Source organism: Arvicola amphibius, chromosome 7 (genome assembly GCF_903992535.2).
Source record: "Arvicola amphibius chromosome 7, mArvAmp1.2, whole genome shotgun sequence".
Classification (NCBI taxonomy): Eukaryota; Metazoa; Chordata; class Mammalia; order Rodentia; family Cricetidae; genus Arvicola; species Arvicola amphibius.
In genome coordinates, this window is record NC_052053.1 from 81,713,899 (window position 1) to 81,732,854 (window position 18,956).

The window sequence follows — 18,956 nt, forward strand, 5'->3', positions numbered from 1 at the left end:
TCTGATATCCATACATGTGCTGTGGCATTCACATGCTCACACATACACATATCACACACACACACATAGATATCTCATACATTATATATATGCACATACATACATATCATACATTCGTTTACATATATACACATATCATACACATACACACACACACACACACAAAACGATCTTTTAGAGATCTGAAATAAAACATACGTTGCTGCTTAGTTTTTGTAAACTTGATACAAACTAAGATGAGGGAACATCAGTTGAAAACTTCTCCCATCAAACTGGCCTGGAGGCAAGTCATCGAGGCATTTTCTTGTGTGATGATTGATGTGGGAAGGTTCAAAGCACTGGGGGTGGTGCCACCCTTGGGCAGTGGTCCTGGGCTTCATAAGAAAGCAGGCTGAGCAGGCCTTTGAGAGAAAATCGGAAAGCAGCACTCCCCCAAGGCCTCTGCATCCGTTCCCACCTTAGCTTCCCTCAAAGACAGACTGGGACATGCCATAGCAAATCTCTTTCTCCCCAAGTTGTTTTTGTTTTTGGTATTTATCACAGCAATAGGACTCTAACTAGGACAGAAGTTGGAACCAGGAACATGGGGTGCTGCGGTGATGGATCTGACCAAGTGGATTTTATGCCTTGGATCGTCTCCTGGGTAGGACTGTGACAGCTTTTGGAACGCTGGGTCAGAAAAATCACTGAGTTCTCAGCAGTTAATGGGTTATTCTGCGGGAGGCTGGAAGATAATGCTGACGAAAACACAGATAATGAAGGCCTGGCTCATGAAATTTTAGAGAGAAGTTTGAGAGTCAGTTCAAATATTCTATTGGGCTGTTTGTGTGATGCATTTGGATTTAAAAAAATCTATGGAACTGAAAAATTAGTTTTATTGGGATTATCTGGGACTGAAAAATCAGTTGTGATTAATAAGAGAAGAGCATCCTTGAGATGAACTCCTCTGGGAAATACTTCCTCAGGGTCAGACACAGAAGCTGTGGTCCATGGAGGGCAAAGGTTGCAGCTCAAGCTGACAGCCACGCTTGGCAGTGTGTAGGAGTCTCTCACATATGGTACACACTTTAAAAGCATAAGGGAGTCGTGAAGAGTATCTGAGGGCTGGTAATGTGTGGCAGGGTTGGCGTCTCCCTGAAGAAAGTCAGTAGGGGCCACTGGTGAAGGTGCAGCCTCAATTGCAGTGGAAACCCCGGCATGTTGGGGATGTCACGGTCATGGAGGAGAGTCAGCCTGAGCCTGTGAGAAAAGCTGCATGCACATGGTGGCAAAGTTACCGGGGGGTGGGGGTATCCAAGACCATTGGAGCCCAGAAGACCATGAGTGAATCCTAGGCGGTGGACAATGAGTGATTTACACTGTCGGAGTTTAGTTTCTCTGACTGTTACTGTGTCCTGGTTCCTCCTCTTAGAATAAAAGAGTAAGTGCTGTTTTTCTTTTTAAAGGAGGCCACAGTTAAGAGATTTTTAATTTTTTTAGGAGATCTTAGACTTTTAAAGTATTGAAAATTTTACAAGACAGTGGGACTTTTAAAGTTAAATGATGTTTTATATTGTAATAACACGAGATCTTGGGATTAACAAGAGAGAAAGTATGGTTAGGCAGTGATATGTCTGTGATTCAAGAAGATAAAGGGTCAACTATGATGCTTAACTTTTGTCAAGTTGACAAAAACTAGACCTACCTAGGAAGAGGGAACCTCAACTGAAGAATTGCCTCTATTAGATTGGCCTATGGGCATGTCAGTGTAGACATTTTCTTGATTAATAACTAATGTGGGCAGCTCAGTATATTGTAGGTGGTGCCGCCCCTGGTCAGGTAGTCCTGGTTCTATAAGAAAGCAGGCTGAGCAAGCCATGGAGAACAAGCCAGTAAGCAGCACCCCTCCATGGCTTCTGCTTCAGTTCCTGCCTCAAGGTTCCCGTCCTGAGTGAGTTCCCACCTTGACTTCCTTCAATGTTGAACTGTGATATGGAAGTAGTTTAAGATGAAATAAACCCTTTCCTCCCCACATTGCTTTTGGTCATGGTGGTTTTCACAGCAACAGAAACTGAACTAGAACACATTATTCAATTTAAAATTTCATCAGTGTTTCAGAAAAATTAATCTTCCTGATTTTTCTTCTGTCCTAACAAAAACTGACCTTGAAAATCACATGTTACTGCTGGATTACACATCAGAGTATTTAGAAAGAAAAAACCACCACTACTCCTGGCAATGTGAGCAGTTCTTGAGATTTTAATGAAAACAGCAGATGGGGCTTTGGCTTAAAAAAATTCTTTTTTGGAAATAAGCCAAATATGTTTTACAGTTCTAAAATCCTCTGTATATTAAAATAAAAGAAACATGATCAAGCATACACAGGAATCTCTAATTTTCCCTTAAATCTGAAAAAACTACAAGTTTGTTTTATGTGTTATGTTCAACTGAATAAGTGCAGTCATCCAGCTTAAAAAATGACCAGGTATGTATGCAAGTGACTATATTTGTATTACAAGGTCTATAGAATCAACAAAAAAATGCTAAAAAGATGCTTAGGACATTTTATAAAGAAGAACAGTTTCCCCCAATCTAAATGAGTAATCACCATGCTAATTTACTTGCCTGCACATCTCATTTGCAGTTCCTATCAATTCTTTGATAATTCCACACACTGCATTATCAATTCTTTGATCAACCCACACACTGCATTATCAATTCTTTGATAATTCCACACATTGCATTATCAGTTCTTTGATCATCCCACACAAAGCATTTTGATCGTATTCACTTTCTTGACCAACTCATCCCAGGCCCCGCAACCTTCCCGACTTGATGGCCTCTTCTTTTTTTCTTTTCCTTTCTTAAAACCCATCAGCTGGATGGGGGGCCCTCCACTAAGCACAGTCAACCTGGCAGGGGTCACCCAAGTTACTCACCTCCTGAGATGTCTAAAGCACACCCTTGAGGCAAAGACCTGCCAGCTTAAGGTTAATCCAATTTCACTTATGAAATAAAAACTCAATTAGCTGAGAAAAACATGCTTTAATTATTCTGTTCCTTTTGCTAAGTAATTCGAGGCCAACAGGTTAAGGCATGTGAGAAATAATTATTATTTATTTATAATATTTATAATTATTGATTATTAGAATAAATTAACCAAGAAAATAATCTTTCTGATATGATTTGAACATCATAAAAAAACTGGTAGAGAGTCAGGCAGTGATGGAGCACACCTTTAATCCCTGGGACACAGAGGCAGACAGATCTCTGAGTTTGCAGCTTGTCTGATCTACAAAGCAAGTTCCAGGATAGCCAGAGCTGTTATACAGAGAAACCCTGCCTCAAAACAAAAACAAAAACTAAAACAAAAAGCAAAACAAAATTACAAAACCTGGTAGAGATACCTGACAGTCTGCCTGTAAAATGAAATTCTAAGCACAATACTTTTTTTTTTTTTTTTTTTGGTTTTTCGAGACAGGGTTTCTCTGTGGCTTTGGAGCCTGTCCTGGAACTAGCTCTTGTAGACCAGGCTGGTCTCGAACTCACAGAGATCCGCCTGCCTCTGCCTCCCGAGTGCTGGGATTAAAGGCGTGCGCCACCACCGCCCGGCAAGGCACAATATATTAAGTTGTCCCTGTGAGGCGTTTTTAGTGTTTGGTGATGGAATCTCCAATGCTCATGTATAGAAGACAGTCTCCAGTTGGTAGCACTATTGAGAGATGATAAGGGTACCAATCTCAGCAATAGATTACTCCACTGTTGCCCTCATAGCAGGACTATTAGGAGTGGGGGACAGGTCTAGCAGGAAGAAATGGGACACCAGGGGCCTGTCTTTGTAGGGCATATCCTGTCCCCAATTCCTTTCACTCTCTCTGAACCCTGCCACCATGTCCTTCTGTCTCACCACAGGCTCTAAACCAACAGCCACCAACCACAGAGGCCCCTCTAAAAATCAGGAGGCAAAACTGAACCTTCCTCTTTTAAGTTGTTTTCGTAGGTTATTTTTGTCTCAGTGGCAAAGAGCAAGCATAAGTCTCATTTCTTTTCAAGTTGTAAACAATCTGAAAATATGAATGAGGTCAGCCTTGCTCCTTTTTACATCATTACCTGGTGGATAATTGAATCTACAGAAATAAAAATGGAAACTGTTACTACAAATAAGATCTTCTTGAAACTTCTTGCTAGTCTGAAACTTTTAAATACCACTGCCAGCTTTAAGTCATGTCTACAACGCAAATTACTAATGCCTCAGTTTAATTTTAATAAAAATCTTCCAAATGACGAAGAGCAAAACTATACTCATTTATTTGGAAACACATTAAGTTTCTGATTAGATCTGTCTTGAAATAACTAGATGTATAGTATATAAAATATAATCTTCAGAAGACAAATGTCAGCCTATGCAGAGCTCAGAATCACATTTGGGGCATTTTCCAGTGTTGGTCTAAAACAGAGGTCACCATTAGAATACCTCTTGACTTGTTTTCCCATCTGAAAGACTGGATCACTATCATAAGTACCTTGGGTGAAGTTCGAGTCACTCTCTTACATGACGTTGCTAGCGCTGTATCTCATGTGGCAAGGCAAGCATGGAGTAACATTTGAGCTCTCTGATTTCCTACTCTCTGCATCTCTTCTCCTATTCTCAGACTCAATAGAAAGCCTTTTGGACGAAAAGTTTCACTGGTCACGTACTATCCTCCACAGCTAGATCCAAACCAAACCTCTCTTCCAGAGTTGCCTTCTGACTCAGTCTCTTGTTTCTTACCCAGTTAGCGGTTCTCTAAATGTCATCTCTAACCAGCAGCCATGGCAATCTGGCCACTGTCCCTCCATCCCTCTCTCCCTCTCTCTTTCTTCCTTCTTCACTGGGACAGCTTTGTCCTCCCTGTTAGAGCTACCAGGTCGGTTAGAAGCAAGCAGCGTGGGACTACTGGATTCAAAATCTCTGCTGTCCATCACAGTTCTGTAGATACTTGTGCCTCTGCTGACAGCCTGGCTCCCTCCTAAGTCTGATTCCTTTTACCACCATGGGGTTTTTGGGTTTTTTTTTTCATCATTCTACTCAATATTGGCAACTGCTATCAGCTCAAGTCTTAATAAGCAGGTCACATTAGTTCTACAAGGCTATTAAATAAAAGCTTTAGAAAAATGAAAGTTTATTTATGCACTAAAGAACAGAACAGCTGGTAGACGCAGCTAAATTTCTAATACTATGAGCAGATACACAGCACATTTTCTAATCTTCAGTAGCAAATAAGCAATAGCAACTAAGCTACTCTTTAATGTTTGCAGCTAAACCTTTACCTGCGACATTGGCAAATCAGGAGCTGGTTCCTGGAAAGCATGAAGAAGGTTGTAAACATTTTAAGACATGCAATTTCTGAAATCAAAAATCTTAGTGAATACTGATTCAGTGAAAGTTTAAATACTGCACATGTGCATGTGCAATGTATGCACAAGGTGGGTTCCTTGGCCTGAGTATACGCATGCAGAGGAGAGAGGCTAACTTTGGGTATTTTCCTGATTTGCTCTCCACCTACTTTTTTTGAGACAAGGTCTCTCAGTCAACTTAGAGCTCGTAAGTCAGCTAGAGTGGCTGGCCAACAAGCCTTAAGATTCACCTATCTCTGCTCCCCACCCCAGTGCTGGGCTCACCCCCACACACTGCCGCAGCAAGTCTTTCTGAGCATGGTGACTGTCTGAACGCAGGTCCTCATGCTCACAGAGCAGGTTCTTTAAGACTCATGTCCCTGGGCCTGGAAACAGAAATTGCAATCTTTTTCCAGAAGTACTCTCAAAAACATAACATACACAGAAAAGTCCTGTTTTTTTTAATCAGAAAGTTCTGCTTGGCCGGGAGGTGGTGGCGCACGCCTTTAATCCCAGCACTCGGGAGGCAGAGGCAGGCGGATCTCTGTGAGTTCGAGACCAGCCTGGTCTACAAGAGCTAGTTCCCAGGACAGGCTCCAAAGCCACAGAGAAACCCTGTCTCGAAAAACCAAAAAAAAAAAAAAAAAAAAAAAAAAAAAAAAAAAAAACAGAAAGTTCTGCTTATCCAGAATACAGAGAAAATGTAGCTCAATTACTTGTTTAAAGAAGTCAAAAAAAAAAAAAAAACATGACACAGCCCAGTGGGTAACGGCATTCGCCACCGAGCCTGAAGACCTGAGTTTGATTTCAATCCAGAACCCACATGGTGGAAGAACAGAACTGACTCCCAAAAGTTGTTCTCTGGCTACCACCTAACCTACACACACACACACACACACTTTAAAAAGCCAATACAAAAGGAAAGTAGAAGTAATAATTTAAAAACAATTATTTCAATAAACTTTATTCATGAAAAATGACTCAATAACTACGAAAATAAGAGTAATTTTAAACTATACCAAGGAACTATTTCCTTGCCTCCAAAAGTAAGATATTTAGACTTTAATCACTCTTGGGGCAGAAGGAAAATCCACATAATATAAACCTTTGATTCCACATAACGACGATAAGATTAGTGGCTGATAGTAAGAAATTAATTCTAACTACAATGTTCTTATAGAAATGTTTAAAGACTACACGATATATTTTATATTAGTGCTGGGTGTTGACAAATGTGGCATCTAAATCTTTTCTTTCCAACTTAAATAGGAACCCATCCGTGAAATCAGATCTTACATCAGACATCTACACTTCCATGTCTAGGCAGCAGCATCTGCCAAGCACTTCATGTATGCCGTGCTTTAGTGGAGAAAATGCTAAGAAACAGAAAAAATCCTTGCTCTAATGCTACGATCTGAAAGGAACACTGTGGATATATTACATACATTATCTGCACAAGCAAAGGGCAAACTGTGGGTAGATATGTGAATTCTTTAGCATGGTGCATGACAGGGACACGAGAGGAAAAGGCTAAGCCAGGCTGGACAATGAATGCCCCAAAGAACCGAATTTAGAGAGGATCTTACAATGTACTAAACCAAACACAAAACAGCAGCTGGAGAGCATAGAGCAACTACAAGTTCACAATGTAGTGCATGTAAGGAGGATCTAAAAGCAGCACCAATTTCCTAAGCATGGCTCATACTTCAGCAGTGCGAGACAGAGGGGGGGAGATGGCAGATCCTGGAAACGCACCTTCCTGTTCTTTCTTGTGTATGTGTGACAATCTCATTTGAATGTCATAACAATAGTCTACACAAATCAAGAATACGAATCAAAAATTATCATCCAGAGATAACAAAACAGAGAAAGAAAACAGATTTAAAGACAGCAAACAATCCATTCAAGGTTGATGACTAATTTAGATGGGTAACTTGACTGAACTAAGAAATACCTAGGGCATTAAGGAAGCACAGCTTTGGCTGAATCTGTGAGAATGCCTCTAGAAAGATTTAGCCTAGGAGGGAGGACACATACCAGTGTAGGCAGCACCATCATGGGATAGTACCACTGCCTTGAGGACCAGCGTCCAGCAGCTCAGGGTGTGAGGGAGAGCCACGGAGTCAGCGAATTCATCACTCAGCTTGAATTTTCTATCTGAGGGAGTAAAAATTCTGGGGGGGGGGGGCTGGTGGTGGTAGGGGGGGCAAAACTTAACTTTCTGGGGCTGGCGAAAAGGGAAACACACACACATACACACACACATACACACACACACACACACACACACTCCCCTCCAACATGGCAGGACCTCACCCAGGGTGCTGATGAATGGCAAGCCTTCAGCAGGTCAGAGAAAGTGAAGAGGAAGACACAGAGCAGAAAAACCCCTGGACAAACACACGAGGACTTTTCTAAGGGCCAAAGCTTAGTTCTTCCTTTTAGTCTCCTTTCTGTTGCTTGTTCCACTCGATTCTTCTGGGGTTGGCCGTTCTGTCTCTCTTGACGTCTTCCTCCTAACTTTCCTTCTACAGCTTTCCTGGGGTTTTTCTTCTCTTGTCTCTTTATTTTTCCCCCCTTACAGCATATATACCCCAGCAAAATCTTTCAAACAGTACCATGCACCGAAACAAACCCCTTCCTCCCTTAAGTTACTCTGGTTAATGTTTGGCTACAGCAAAGAGAGGAGTAACTAATACAGTTATACAAGTTTGTGTGAACCAAGATCACTTTTTTATCAGATTATTGGAAATTTAAATTTTCTTAAAAGCCAGAAATAATAAGGGGTGCCAAAGTAAAAAGTAAAGTTTAGATGGGAGGCTGGATGTACATCTCAGTGGTATAAGGTATGTTTAGTATGCAACCCTGGATCCATAATCTCTAGTACCTCAAAAAGTGAAAAACCAAATTAAGTTTAGAATATCTATAAGACAGGACCAATACAGAATTAAATGGGTATAGTGGTTTGAACAGAAAATGGCCTCCAAAGGGAGTAGCACTATTAGGAGGTATGGCATTACTGGAGTACGTGTGGACTTGCTGGAGGAAGTGTGTCACTGTGGAAGGGGACTTTAAGGTCTCATATATGCTAAAGATAACACTCAGTATCTCAGTTCGCTTCCTGTTGCCTGCCAGTCAAGATGTAGGACTCTCAAGCTGCAGCACCAAGTCTGCCTTCATGCCACCAGGATGACAATGGACTGAACCTCGGAGTTGGAAGCCGCCCAACTAAATGCTTTCCTTTAAAAGAGCTGCTGAGGTCATGGAGTCTCCACAGCAGCAGACATCCTCACTGAGACAGTGGGAAAGATCAACAACAAAGATCAAAGGTGACTGCAGACAATGTCTGAAAAGGAAGAGCAAACAACTAAAGGAACAGAAATCTCTAGCAAAGCTTTTGCCTGGTGTTCCTTATTCTACCAACAGGAGTTAGATTCCTCCAGTGGCCCAAACAGAAGCCACCAACTCAGCCTCACTGGGTTCTGTTTATTGATGAAGGACTCTGTGATTTCTCTACCGTTTTTCCATCTATCCCTTGAGGATATATGTGTGACTGCAGGTGAAGAGCAGGTAGGAAAACAAGATGGTCCGAGAAGAAAATGAGAGGCCTAGAGGGTGGGGAGGATAGAGCAGGGGCCGGTTATGTGGGTGAAAATGTGGATTGGAAACAGAGGCAAGGCCGAAAAGGGTGTGAGACAGAGAACATGTTCATTTCACAGCCTGTTCCCGGCAGTTCTGGCACCCCCCAAGATGCTGCAAACACTCTACAGGGGAATATGCAAAATTAAATAAACCACAACATAATGTGCTAGGTGCTGTAGTTATGGAGTGAACACATTTCAGAGGACTCAGGTGGAGGGGAAAGAGGTAAGGTGGAAAACATGGGAAATGAGAAGGAAGTCTGAGGAAGGGGAGAGTTGTCTGGATCTCTTAAACAACAATGGTTCAAGAACTATATTCAACATCTTCTCACCACCCATTCCACTAGACAGATTCTTCACAGATGCCTTCCAGATGACCAACAATACTCTCAGAAAAACATGAAATAACAGAACCCTGCACGTAAGTATCTCTAGAACAAAAGTGGTCAGAATCAAAATGAAGCTGCTTATGTCAAGGTGTAATGAAAAATCAGGCAGAGAGAGGACGATCTCACGAGGATATACCTCTTAACAAGAACAGTCACAAAACACTGCCAGATATACAGCCTCAAACAACGACCACTAAAATCTAATACAGAAAATTTCTACCCCCCAAACTGTCCATTCAACGTTAAACTTCTTCCACAGTCTCAGTGGTTCAGTGGTTTTGGATTGTCAACATTTTTGAATGCCCTTGTTATTAACCCTGTAGCCGAGGATTACCGTTTCAAAATAACTTATGTAACATTCCTCATTTTGCCTTTAGCCTGTCCGTGGTTTCAATGTCACACGTGCTCCCCACTGTAATAGCCCTTGTTTATTCCCTAATAAATACTATATTTCTCTGAAGGGTCCTTTCTTCGTATGTTCGTTTTGATGCTTGCTTTACAGAAACAAGAGCTAATATTTTTGGTTGTTAACCACATATTAGTGAAAACCTTCACATAGCTCCTTGGCATATAGGTATAGTACCATTTTCACTACGAGTGAGATCAAGGTGTGGAGGCAGTGTTTAAGCCTAGACGCCCTGAGCTGAAAGTATTCCCTATGCTAAGTATGTGAGATGATATCAAGAGAGGAAAACTGACCACCACAAGGCACAGACAGACAAAGGGCAAGCACGTGTCATTTGAAGGCCCATCAGGAGCACAACCATGAGAGAAAAGAATTTTTCATTTCAATTAAACATTTTAATTTAAAGCTAAATTTTAATTTAAAATTATTTTAATTTAAAGTTAGGGCAATACTTTAATTAAAAAACATTGCAGCCTTTAACTTGGAGTCTGTCTAAATTATATCTTTGTGTGATTAAATTCATTCCTCTATATATTTCGGAAATCAGCCCTCAGTCAGATACGATATTGACAAAAATCTTTTCTCATTCTGTAGGCTGCCATTTTGTCCTATTGATAGTGTCCTTTGCCCTACAGAAGATTTTTAGTCTCGTGGGATCACATTTATTAATTGTCAGTCTTTGTACCCAAGCTATTCAGGTGTTCTATTCAGGAAGCTGTCTCTTATGCTAATGTGTCCAAGGCTATTTCCCACTTTTCCTTCTATCAGGTTCAGTGTATATGGATTTATGTTGAGGACTTTGATCCACTTGGACTTGAGTTTTGTGCATGATGACAGATATAGATCTACTTGTATTCTTCTACATGCTGACATCCAGTTAAAACAGCACCATTTGAAGAAGCCTTTTTCCCATTGTATAATTTTGGCTTCTTTGCCAAATATCAGGTCAAGAAACTAGAAATCAAAAAACAAATAACCCAATTTAAAAATGGGGTACAGACCTAAACAGAGAATTCTCAACAGAGGAATCTCAAATGGCCAAGAAACAAACAAATGCTCAACATCCTTAGCACCCAGGGAAATGCAAATAAAAATGACACTAAGATTTTATCTTACACCTGTCAGAATGGGTAAGATCAAAAACACAAGTGACAGTTCATGCTGGAGAGTTCATGCTGGTGAGTTCAAACTTGCACAGCTGCTTTGGAAATCAGTGTGGTGGTTTCTCAGAAAACTGGGAATCAATCTACCTCAAGATCCAGCTATACCACTCTTGGGCATATACCCAAAAGATGCTCAACCATACCACAAAGACACTTTCTCAGCTATGTTCATAACAGCTTTATTCACAATAGCCAGAGCCCAGAAACAACCTAGATGCCCCTTAACCAAAGAATGGATAATGAAAATGTGGTACATTTACACGATGGAGTATTACTCAGCTGTTAAAAACAATGACATCATGAAATTTGAAGGCAAATGAACAGAACTTGGAAAAAATCATCCTGAGGTAGGCAACCCAGACCCAGAAAGACCAACAGTATTGATGCCTAGTCCAATTGTCATCAGAGAGGCTTCTTCATCAGCAACTGATGGAAACAGACGCAGAGACCTAAAGTCAAATATTAGGCCAAGCTCAAGGAATCCTGCTGAAGAGACAGGGAAGGATTTACAAACCAGAGGGGTCAAGGTCTTCACAAGAAAACCCACAGAATGAACTAACCTGGGCTCAAAGGAGCTCACAAAGACTGAACAAATAACCAGGGAGTCTGCATGGAACTGACCTAGGCACTCTGCATATATGTGACAGTTGTACAGCTTGGTCTTCTAGTGAGACTCCTAACAGTGGGAGAAGGGGCTGTCTTTGACTCTTTGCTGAATTTTGGGACTCTATTCCTCATATTGCCTTGTCCAGCTGTAATATAAGGGGAGGCACTTAGTTTTACTGCAACTTAATATGCTCTGTTTTGTTGATATCTATGGAAGGCCTGCTCTTTTCTGAATAGAAATGGAGGAGAAGAAGAACTGGGGTGGGTAGAGGGGAAGTGGAGGTTGGGAGGAGAGGAGAAAGCCTACAAGACTATATACAGGGAATGCACAGCTGACAGACCAATAGACAGACCCACAGGAAGTGTATAAATACATGTCCATATGAAATAACCCATTTTGCAGAGCTGCAAGAACACTTGTCTTTTGGAAAAGTAGCTGTCATATCTGTGGAAACCTGTGAAGCCATGATTCTTCCATTCAAAATGGGATTCATTCCAAAACACCTCAGTAGTGTGACTTCTGCAGGGCAACAGAATGACCTTTCTTCATTCCCCTACACCATGAGGCCTTAGAGTGACAACAGGCAAATTTGTTCTTTGTTCTAACAGGCAAATTTACAGAGTCAATCCCACAAAATTACCTGCTGACAGACCACATAGAAGGCTCTGAGCAGGAAGGCAGCATGCCCCACCTTTGCTAACAAACAAATCTGGACGTCCCCCAAGCTGGTTATCACCAAAGAGATTAGATGAAGAGACTGGGTGAATCCAGTATGCAGAGATGGTTTGTAACTTTATCTAATGGTTTGGAATGTCAGGTACTTCCCCTTGGATGCTGGCTCTTCCCTGGGTCGGGTCACCTGTTCCGGAGTACAGCTTTGTCAAGTTCTATCTGCACTTTTTGTGGTTTTGATATGCATATTATCATTGTTCTTGCCTATGGAATTTTCCAACTATGTCTGTAAAAACTAGAAACCTCATGGAGATTGGCTCTTACTCTTACTCTTCTTCTTCTCCAGCAGGTTGCCTCTGGGACAGATTAAAGTGATGGTCAACTTGACAGAAGCACCTAGGAGACACATTTTCTGGACGAGTCTATGAGGGATTTCTCAGATTAAGTCAATTGAGAGGTAGGAAGACCCATCCTAAATATTGTTGGCACGGCTCCATGGGCTGGGGTCCTGAGCTGAATACAAAGAAAGAAGCGGGTTGACAAATGAGCATTTACTACTTTCAGCTTTCTCAGTAGGAAGCAATGTGATTCCTTAGTCTCCTGCTGCGGCCACCATGCATGCCCCACCGCAGTGGACTGTATCTTCTAAGACTGTAAACCAAGAAAAACATTTCCTCCTTTAAATGGCTTCTTGTCGGGTATTTTGGTCACAGCAACTAGAAAAGTACCTAGCACAGCCTCTTTCCTTCCTCCCTGGGGGATATTTCTCTCTTACGCTATTGTTATTCCTTTAGGGAACTGAATCTCCAGATATTTCTGAACACAACTTCCTAATTATCACCAACACTTACTCTGGCTAATGAGCCTACCCAGATGTAAAACTGCAGCACTGTCATTCAGAATTTAGTAATAGCAGCAAGGAGAAGCCTGTAAGGCAACAAAGATGGGCGGGTTTCAAAAGGCTAGGAGGTTAAGTGACCAAGCAGCCAGGTGGCAATGCATTCCGTATAATCTGGGAGGACAGAAACCCAGGCAACCAAGTATCTGGCACATACAGATGAAACCAAAGGATGAAGCCTCCATGGCCCCAAATTAGGTAACTGGACAGAAAGGCAAACTGGGGCGGGTGGGGGGTGGGGCTGTACCATCAAATCATTGCACTACTCACTCACTGAAGACAACTTGTTTCCTATCTTTCATCTTCCAATCATTTGCCTTCCTCTTTGTAACATCTGTCTGTGTAAGGGGAGACTCAGGGCAGGAAAGAAGAAAGTGAACACACCAAATATTCCCACCTTCAGAAAGCTACCCTGTTCAAGAACAGAGTGTCTTCTTTTAAACCCCACTGCCTATCCAAGTTCCATGCTGTACGGAATGTGTTGTTACAGAGGGCCTCCACATTCAGCACTGTCTTGAAGGCCATTAATCTGACATATGGAATACAAAGAACAGTAATCAGATTAGGCCACTAATCAGGACGATCAACAGGAGCCTGGGAAGCCAGCCCTCCCTCTAGGTCACACTGCTCTGCCAGGGTGGCTTTGCATCTCCTCCTTTCACATCTAATCACTTCTTGCCACATTTTTAGTCACAATTAAAACAAAAGACAGGGATCCTCACTGTAATTGGTCATCTTTTTTTTTCTAATGGGAGAAAACTATGATAAATGAGCCCACTATCTCTCTGTCTTTACTCTTAGGAGACCCAACTTTCATATCCTCCAAGCTTAGGGATCCTGGCTTCTGTCTCTCACTGTAAATCATACTATTTCTGGGAAAAGAATTCACAAGCCATGCTCTCTTAGAACGCTTCTCCATTACCAAAACCACATATCTTATATTCACCGCACTCTTGGCCCTTCCGTAGCCAAATAAAACAAGAAACATGTTGTTCCTGGTCTGGATGCTTCTGTGAGAAGCCCAACTACCCTGACTTATCCTAACTTTGGCTAGAATTAAAAATAAATGAAATCTGTCCTACTAAAAATGTAAGGCACTAAGGATTCTTGATGGTACTATTTCACAGGTATCCCATGTGAAATAAAAGCAGATGAGAGGAAGCAACTCAGCGGCGGAGCATTTGCCTGGTATGCATAAGGTTCTAGGTTCAATTCTTAGTCCTGTGAGAGGGGAAAAAATGAGTCAGATGAAACAGAGACAGGCTTCATCCAATAGGTCCACATACAAAGACATATATTATCTTTTGAAGTTTCCTGGCCCAGCTTACAAGAGTAAAAAATGTCAAATCACTTTACCAAAGTTCCTTAATCTATATGGAATAAAATTAAGAAATCAAAGGTGAAAAAATTTTGAATACAAAAGTTCTTACCTGTGTTTGAGGAGAGAGAAAAGCAGGGCCAAAATGAACCCACTGGCATAGAAAAAAAGCATTTGCATTTCTTTGTCTCACTACATGTCTGGCAACTGCTCCAAAGAAATTCATTCACACTAAAATCAGTTTGATAGCCCAGGGATGGCAATTAAAATAAACCGAAAGGATTCTGAAAGCAGGAAGTTCAAGAAATGCTAGTGTTTTGTCAGGTTGACATAAGCTAGCGTCATTTAAGAAGAGAGAACTATGAGAGAGTGTGTGTGGCTTGTGGGCAAACCTCTGCATCATTTTTTTACTTTGTGGGGTGGTGAGAATTAATGACTGATGATAATTAATGATTGACCCAGATCACTGTGAGCATTGCTAACTTTGGTCAGGTGGTTCTAAGGGGTCTAGAAAGCAGGCTGGAAAAGCCATGAGGAAGAGCAATCCAGTAAACACCGATCTCCACGCGCTCTGCTTCAGTTCCTGCCTGGAGTTCCTGCCTGGAGTTCCTGCCTGGAGTTCCTGCCCTGGCTTCCCTTCATGATGGACTACACATGTGAGGCAAATAGACCTTTCCCTCCCCAGTTTGCTTTTGGTCACAGTGCTTTATAATAGCAATGGAATCCCTAACTAAGACATATTTACCCAAACTGAGTATAACTCCTGCTCATATCAATAAATTACAAAGGACAACTCTTCTGTGGTATAAATTATGTATCACATTATGAAGTCTTATCACAAATCCACAAAAAATAGACTGATGTAATAAGCTAGAACCTAATAAGATCTCTCCCCATGATGAACTTAGCCATGCTAATCACCCAGCAGTACCTACAGCAGCATCCCCAGTGGGATCCCATCATCATCATCATCATCATCATCATCATCATCATTGAAACCACATGTTCACAAACAGTCTCAGGCTGGGGGTAAGACATAATGAGATCAATACGAGAGACCACACTAAGACCCATTTATCTTCTTTAGCTGAAAATATGAGACTGTAAACAAAGCACTTACTTTGTCTTCTCATTTTTCCTGAAAAAAAAAAATCTTTCCTAACTATAATAAAAGCACCACATCTGTGGCTATTGGTTTTCCCAAACAGTATCTACGTCAAACAATGGAGGAAATTTGTCCTCCTGTTTCCCTCCAGTCAAATAAGTTTTATTATTTGGCTAAATCAGAATCAGAACTTTTAACCTCAGGACTAATCAGAGCTTTTAATCCAACCACAAAGATGTGTCAAAATCCCACATCAGCTAAAATCTTGAGAGTAGAGAGAAGGCATGTAAGAAGAAAATATAATGGGAAAAGTTCAGATGTAGTTTTGAAAAGTTTAGTGGCAACCTAATGGGCTTGCTTTGCTAGCTTTGTGTCCTGTATCATGAGATGGGGAAAGATAATTCCAAGCCCTAAAGTAGCTGAGGATTAAATGAGATGGTACAATAAAATTCTCAGAAGCAAATCTGTTGTTTTTGTTACATACTTTACAAGGTCATTTTAAGTATTAGAAAATTATTTACTTTATAGAACTTATGCTTAGGAAATCATAAGTAGTCTATAGATGGTCACTGAAATGAACACAAAGAGTCCTGACCCAAAATCCAGCACAAATAAAATTTCAGGTCACAGGTGTAGTACTGAATGTCACTATGATCTCCAGATCATAGAGTCTTTCTTACCCATTAATAAGAACACTTTTGCTAACAATATCTACTCCAAATAAGAAGTACATTTGCCGAAAGGACAAAAAAATCAGTACTCAAATAAGCTTCTAAATAAGTAAATTTCTAAGTCAATAAAATTTGGCAAAAATCAGGTTTTTTTTTTCTTCTGAACTATTCAGGGCCTTTTGGGCACATCTGAAATCTCTAAGAAGGGCGTGTCTATCTTTCACTGGCATTAATGAGGAAACTTCCAGCCAGCAGCTCTTGGGAATCCTGTTTGTGGAAAACACCCCAACTCAATGGAAACAACAGGCAAAGTTCTTAAGAATCTTTGTGCCAGAACAATGTCTGATACATCAAAACTTCTTAACAAACTTCCCTCGTAACAAAGGTAACAAGATCTTATATTATCTTATTGTTTCCAAACTTTTACTGGAAATGTCTTTAGCAGCATTTGTGAGACTGACGGGCCAAGACACAGTCTTGGAAAAATACTTGTTTACAGACTCACAGTCCTTTAATGAGCATGAGTACCAACACCAGAAGCTCGCTTAGCACCACCACTGTTGGGCAGGCCAGATGCAATCACTAGGTTCCTTACATCCAGTTGCTCAGAGAGTAGCAGAGCCCAGAAACAGCCTTCACACTCAGATCCCTGCTTTTCTAACTCCCCACCTTTCCATAACAATGCCCCCCCAGATGAAAAGCAGGGGAATCAGAACTGTATGGGTGCACTCTGCATGTACTTGAAGCACTGCCAAACTACTATTAACCTCCCATTTTTCTTCCTCTTCCAGGAGCCATTTGCTCAATGGCATTGTACCTCTCCCATTCATTATTACCCTTTCCGTTTAGTGTACACAACATTACTACACTGTTCCTTTCTTTCTAAAGACAGGTTTTTACCTCGCCAGGCCAGCCTTGAACTCTCTACTTAGCGGGGGATTACTTTGAACTACTGATCCTCTTGCCTCTACCTCCCAAGAACGGAGAGGAAAGAAGTGCACTCTCACGCTGGACTGTTAAACTTCCCTTTAATCAAAACTATCATTTTCTCTTAGAGGGATTCTATCTTTCCTTCCTACAAATATAGTTTCTCTTGCCCTGGCAGTTTCTTTAAAAATAAATATATCCTGTATCTTGTCTCAAGTTGAACTCTTGACTCAGAAACAAAAGCTCCTTGACAACACTTGGGCATTGAGGTAGGAAAATCGCATGCTTCATCTGAACCAAAAGATAGCTGTGTTTAAAGGGGGCAGCGTCTCAGATCTTTGTTCACTTACGTCTTTCCTTTTTAGAAATCAACGAAGTCAAGAGTCTGACCAGTGGATGACCAATGAATTATCAAAGCTCCTCACAAACTTAACAGAGTCCCTTTAAATGTAACTAATTCTGGAAAGGGGGTGCTGGAGTTTAGCAGGAGCTGTCAAGGCAAAGAACTCTGGATTCCCGGAGATTTAAAGGCCAGGGACCCGCCATCCAGGACTCCAAAGAGTCTTGCTTTGGGTGCCTCTGCGGACCACACAGGTAACTTCGCTTAGGGCCCTCCTCCCAGGGCTACCCCAGGGGACACAAGGATCCCCCAGAGCCCACAGCCATAGCAAGAGAATTCACCGACTGCCTGGGGTCAGCAGGTACCTGGTCATAAGGGGATTTCTCCAGCATCTGCGTGCATAGATCGGCGCAGAGCTGGAATTTCCTGCGCCTAAAATAGCTCCAGGCCCGGAACAGGGGCTCCATCTCCGAACCCATGGTGGCCCGGGACAACGCTCCAGTGACCCGGGGTCCAGGGCCCAGAGCCCTGACCAGGGAGGGCGGGGTCCAGGAGCAGAGAGCGGGAGGATTCGGGCTCTGCCTGGCAACGCGCAGCGGCGGCGGGGCCTGGCTTGAAAGGTGTCCACAGCGCGCCTGAAGACAGGGGAAAGAAAAGCCGCCGTGAGCCGACCTCATCCAGAGAGTTTGCGCAGAATTGGCTGGAAAAAAAAAACCGTGCTCTTTTAAAGACAACAGCTTTCATTAATTTTGAAAAGCCACCACTCCTTAAAACAAAACAAAAACAGGAAGTGACTTAGGCAGCTTGTCTGGGGGCCTCCGCGCGTACAAGAGATGCAGTTGCCTAGCAACCGCCCCGCTGAATGCCCAGTAAATGCGTAAACTACCTAAATTGACCTGGGTTGTGACCACCCCCCCCCCCCCTTCACTCATTCCTACTGAGCTCATATTTCTAACTCTAGAAACATAAATGCGGAAACAGCTTCTCCTCTACCCTAAAAAAAAAAAAAAAAAGCAAAAAACAAAACAAAATACCTCCAGTAGTTTTCCGTCTAACCCCGCCTCAGTGTTGAAATTGTAGGGGATCTGAGAGATTGCTTGGTCCAATCCATTCGTTTTAGAGATGAGAAACTGATATAGACTCCAAAAAGAAAAATTAATTGCCTAAAGTTGCCCGGAATTAGGGAGCTGTATGACGTCAGGGTGTTGATTTTGAATTCTAAATCTACAAATTGATGGCATTTCCTCCAAGGTAGATAATTATGGAAAAGGGAATTTGATTTTTCGATTTTGTTTGATTTCTTTTGGTATCAGGGTCTTGCTATGTATCTTTGGCTAGCCCCCAGTGCAGCCTCCCCCGTGCGGAGGTAACAAACATTTGGCACACGTTACAGAAAAAACAAAAACAAAAACAAAAAACCCTTTTGAAACACCATCTTCGGACGCCTGTGTCATCTGGCAAACG

General features: G+C 41.8%; 1 protein-coding gene across 1 annotated transcript in view; it reads right to left on the reverse strand.

Moving 5' to 3' along the window:
* Ttc8 (tetratricopeptide repeat domain 8) overlaps positions 1-18,062 on the reverse strand; it is a 54,242-nt gene extending 36,180 nt beyond the window's left edge. Inside the window, exon 1 of the mRNA XM_038336806.1 lies at positions 17,858-18,062. Coding sequence (XP_038192734.1) covers positions 17,858-17,971 — 114 coding nt within the window. The 5' untranslated portion in view covers positions 17,972-18,062. The remainder of the gene's footprint in view (positions 1-17,857) is intronic.
* Between the last annotated feature and the right edge of the window lie 894 nt (positions 18,063-18,956).